Below are 4,703 nucleotides of genomic sequence, written 5' to 3'. Positions count from 1 at the left end.
GCAAGGTCAGTAATAGGATTACAGGTACTCTGTGAACATGGCTAATTTTTAATTAATTTCAACAAATTATGAGAATTCTGACAGAAAAAAAGTCCAGAAGGGCTCTGTTTTTTTTCCCTCCCTCTTTTTACACTTCGAACTCTCGATTCTCTCTAACTGTTTTGTGTATCTCCATGAAAGGTTGTTAAGTAAGCGTTTCTGATTTCAGGACTATAAGTAAGGTTTTGTTTTGAAATGAGCTTATGGGAAGCATCAGAATGGCATGGGGGTATTTTCAATTTAACATTGTGGAACGCGAACAACCCATGCTGGCTATAGTATACAGCCACTCTTGTGGCTGTATAATAGACATTTGGCCTTTCAAAAAGGGTTTAACAAAATACCTCACCAAAGGCTCCTGAGTAAATTTAGCAGGCATGGGACAAGAGGATGGGCTTTCTTATGTATTGGCAAGTTTAAAGAACAGGAAGCAAAGAGTAAAATAAATTTACAGTTCTCACATGGCTGGGATGTGGAAATGGGGTTCTCCAAGGATCTGCATTGGAATTGGTGCTTTAAAACTTGTTCATCAGTTATCTAGACTTAAGGGTTAGCCATGAGGTGGGCTGATCATCTAATTATTTAGAGCGGTGAAAACCAAATTGGGTTTTGCAGAGCCTCTCTGATTCTTGTCTGTAAAAATAGCTCTGGAGCCCTTAAGTAACTACAATGCAGTTTATTTTATTTATTTATTATTTGATTTATATCCCACCCTTCCTCCCAGTAGGAGCCCAGGGCTACTTTAGTCTGGACACCCTCACTCCTAATTCAAGATCCATTCTTCCAGTAATTTAATAAAGAAGAAAAGGTATTCTGTTGAGTTCTAGCGACACTCTCTCATCTTCTGTTTGTTCCTGCACAATACTGGATGCAAACTGGGGATGTGCAAATTGGTCAATTTCAGTTTCTCTCAGTTACTCATTTTCCACTCTTCAGTTCTCCACATTTCCACATCAATTTGTAATATATTTTTTGAAAAACCCCTCATGAAATTTCATCAGTATTTTAGTGTGGATTTCTCCTAATATACATATCTCTGTATGCCATTTTGTCTAACACACCATTTTGCAAATCAATTTCCCCTTATGCATTTTTGTATGCTATTTTCACCAATATATGCATTTTATGCACATTTTACCCAAGGATATAGGGTAGCAGCCTGCACTTGTCACTTGGCTGGAGAACCGCAATGCAAAATTCAGAGAGGTACAATTTTCAAAGGATGGTTTGCATATTGTTTTGGAAAGTGTGAATTTGGTAGGTTTGCCTATAAATGCAACCTAAACCACATTTCTTCCCCCTTCCTAATTCAAACTCTTGACAATAAAAACAAATTTCGGGGCTGAATGGTGACAAATTTGGGCTTCCATTGCTTAGTTTCCAGTGCTCACCCTCCTAGCCTCAAACAGGGAAAAAGCAGACCCTTCAGGTTTAGGCACACTTGTAGGGAGGCTAGGACCTCTAACATAAGATCACTGAGGGCTGGCCCTGGGAATTTTGCTGGGAGCTGAAGTGCGGCAGGCACAAAGTACAGCCTTCTTGGCCACGTGAGGGCACAAAGGTGGGCTCTCAGTATTTATACCAGATCTGTCCAGTCCAGGGGCTTCATACTGCCGGCCAATCATTAGCACTGATGTTGCACACCTTTGTTCCCTTTGGTTCAGATCCCAGCCTCAGACCAGAAGGCTCCTGGTTTATACACTCCTGTCAGTGACAATCACAGAACAGTAGAGTTTAATGTTACATATGTGTTTATTCTCTATTAAATTATTGGGTCAGTACACGTCCATCTTCAGCCATCTTCAGAGGTTCTAACTGAGCAATCACTCAAGAAGATTCCTAAGCTGGTATATATATTCTCATAAGGAACTCTGGCCTTTTGCTATGCTTAATAACCTGAGCGGTAGCACCACATCAAAAAGTTAATTAATGACTGAACATGACAGAGTTAAATGAATGACTGTACATAACAAAGAAGAATTCAGCAGCCCTTAAAGCTAAACAGTGTATAGCTTTAAGGGCTACTGTATTCTACTTTGTTATGATTTAGCAGCCAGAAACTAAGCAATGTAAATAGAAATGGAATAGCTCAGACATTTGCATCTGTCAAAGAACACCCTACTTCTGATGGAAATGAATGTCACTTCCCTCCAATATCTCCAGAAACATTATCTCTTGCTCCTCCTTATACAACCCTGTTTGGACTCCCATTCAATTGTCACTGAGCACTGGCAGTATAATTGGCAAACTCAACAGCACCAGATAGAAGAGGGCCAGTTACCCAAGTAAGGGACAAATATGTGCTCTCTCTTTGCCATTGTTTTCCTCATCATCTATGGGTTTGAATCCTTTATGGGAACAACCACCAGTGCATTTATTGTAGCTGTGAATCTTGTCAGTTGGGCTAAAGGCACCATCCTGTCCCACAATGACCAAATCCTGCTCTCAATAGGACTGTCTAGTCTCTGTGTACAGGGCACTTCTGTGACCGCTGTGTTTTCCTTTTTTTTCTGTACACAGCTGTTTGTAGGATTCCATTTACAAGTGTTTGTGTTTTTTTTTATGTTCAGTAACAGCAGTTATTTCTGGCTCAGTACTTTTTTACTTGTATACTACACCATGAAGGTGATGAACACCCAGCAGCCCTTCTTCTTGTGGGTGAAGACGAAGATAATCAAGAATATCTTCTGGCTACTCTTAAACTGTTTTGTGTCATCATTTGGATTTGGTCTGACGACAGCTTATAATGTATCTACAACGGTGCTTTCTGAAACTGCAGCCAACCTCACTGGGAACTACTCCAAGCCCTCCATTTTGTTCAACAACGGGTTTTATATGCGACTGTTCTTTATTATCCTAGAATGTACTTGTCCCCTTGCTGTCACATCTTTTCTTGTCATACAACTCCTTAAGGGTATTTGGAGCCATGCTCAGAACATGAAGAAAAGCATGGCAGGCTCTGGGGTAGCCACTCTTAATGCCCACAGAAGTGCCACCAATACCTTGACATCCCTCCTTATCCTCTGTGTGTCTTTCCATCTCATGATGAGTGTAGTTATTTTAGGTATCTTGCCATATTACAGCATAGGGTTTTTAATCTGTATGACATTAATCTCCATCTTAACTTCTGCACAAGCAGTCACCTTTGTCTTGAGGAATCCTAAACTCAAGAAGAAAGCCCTGGGGATTCTCCAGAGTTTCAGACCATCCACAGCTAAATCACATGGTCAGACTACAGGTGACATTTCTTATGTGACTTCTCCCCTGTAAAATTGCAATGTGATAATATTTCTCCATTAGGGACTAAGTACAAAGAATGTTTGCTCCTCAGAAAGGTGTTCTGGAGGAAGCCTTCTCCGGTGTATATTTTTCTTTTGAAGCTATAGAGTAGAGCTGAAATGAAATCTTGTATAAATTCAGAATTTGGGGACATTTCAGAATTAGAATTTGATATTTCTTTTGAAATTCAAATTTCTTTTGAAGTTCAAATTTGAGAGAAACTTAAAAAAGCAGTTCACATTTGTTGATACATTTTAGGGTAATTTTCAAATGCAATATTTAAAAAATGTATTTTATTGAGTTTTATTAAATTATCAAAGAGTCATGTGACACTTTAATGACAGACTAATTTATTATGGCATTTGTTAATCTTTGTTAGTCTTTAAGGTGCTCCAAGACTGGTGGTGGTGGTGGTTTTTTTGCTACAAGAGACTAACATTGCTTCTCTGGCAAACTATCAAATTATGTTATATATATATAACATAAACTATGATTTATGTTACAGTTATAAATAAATGTTATGTTTATAAATATACAAACATCATTTTGCCAATAATAAATAAAAAGCATCAAAGTTTGAATAATTTTAGTGTTTCTGTGTCTTCTGGAGTCTCATCATAGTGGGGAAAAATTCATCAGTTTGGCATTATGGTGTTTCCATCTAGTTTGTTTTCTAGATGGTGAGAATCATTTAATACTTTAAATCGTTTATATAGGCTGCAGTTATATCTATATCATTAGTTTACAGTAACTGGCATATATATGATATAATTTAACAGAAATAGCTATAGATCAGGAACAGTAACTTTTAAGTAGTTATCCTCAGAGCTTGGAAAAGTTACTTTTTTGAACTAAAACTCCCATCAGCCCCAGCCAGCATAGCCACTGGATTGGGCTGATGGAAGTTGTAGTTCAAAAAAGTAACTTTTCCAAGCTCTGGTTATCCTCTCCATGGTGTTTTGCATTTCATTTCAGAATTAATTTGCTGTTGGACAACAGTAAACTTCTTTCAGATAACATGCTATATTTTGAAAATGTCTTAAAACAGTTTTCTCTTTAATTTTATACCAAATGAAGAGTTATAACCTGTTCCCCTTATATCATTCCATGTATCAAAATGGATAAGCTTATAAGATCTTGTCCCTGGCTCACCATAAAGTTCTTAATTTACTCCATTTCACAATTAAAAGTTAAACTAATCTTGAAACATCTTGTATCTAGATTCCCGTTGTCTCAGTTTACTCAAAAGGGATTAGATTTCTCCTACAGGTGATTTGGATCGATTAATTTCTTAATGTATTAAGAATTCAGCTGATAGGTGGTAATTATTCACCTTACACTTGTTCTTCATATATAAATTTAATAGATCCACATATCATTGTTTC

The 4,703-nt window shown here is 37.5% G+C and overlaps 1 protein-coding gene across 1 annotated transcript; it reads left to right on the top strand.

The window, feature by feature from the left end:
• Positions 1 to 2,337: 2,337 nt before the first annotated feature.
• Positions 2,338 to 3,309, top strand: LOC133376977 (taste receptor type 2 member 40-like). Its single transcript, XM_061610074.1, has one exon. It carries the CDS (start codon positions 2,338 to 2,340, stop codon positions 3,307 to 3,309), a length of 972 nt encoding a protein of 323 aa, XP_061466058.1.
• The last annotated feature ends 1,394 nt before the right edge of the window (positions 3,310 to 4,703 follow it).

Source organism: Rhineura floridana, chromosome 1 (genome assembly GCF_030035675.1).
Source record: "Rhineura floridana isolate rRhiFlo1 chromosome 1, rRhiFlo1.hap2, whole genome shotgun sequence".
NCBI lineage: Eukaryota > Metazoa > Chordata > Lepidosauria > Squamata > Rhineuridae > Rhineura > Rhineura floridana.
Note: the sequence above shows the minus strand (reverse complement) of the source record. Positions and strands in the feature narration are given on the sequence as shown.

Excerpts from the sequence above, each read along its gene's own strand:
- LOC133376977 (XM_061610074.1), top strand. The coding sequence starts at position 2,338 with ATGTGCTCTCTCTTTGCCATTGTTTTCCTCATCATCTATGGGTTTGAA.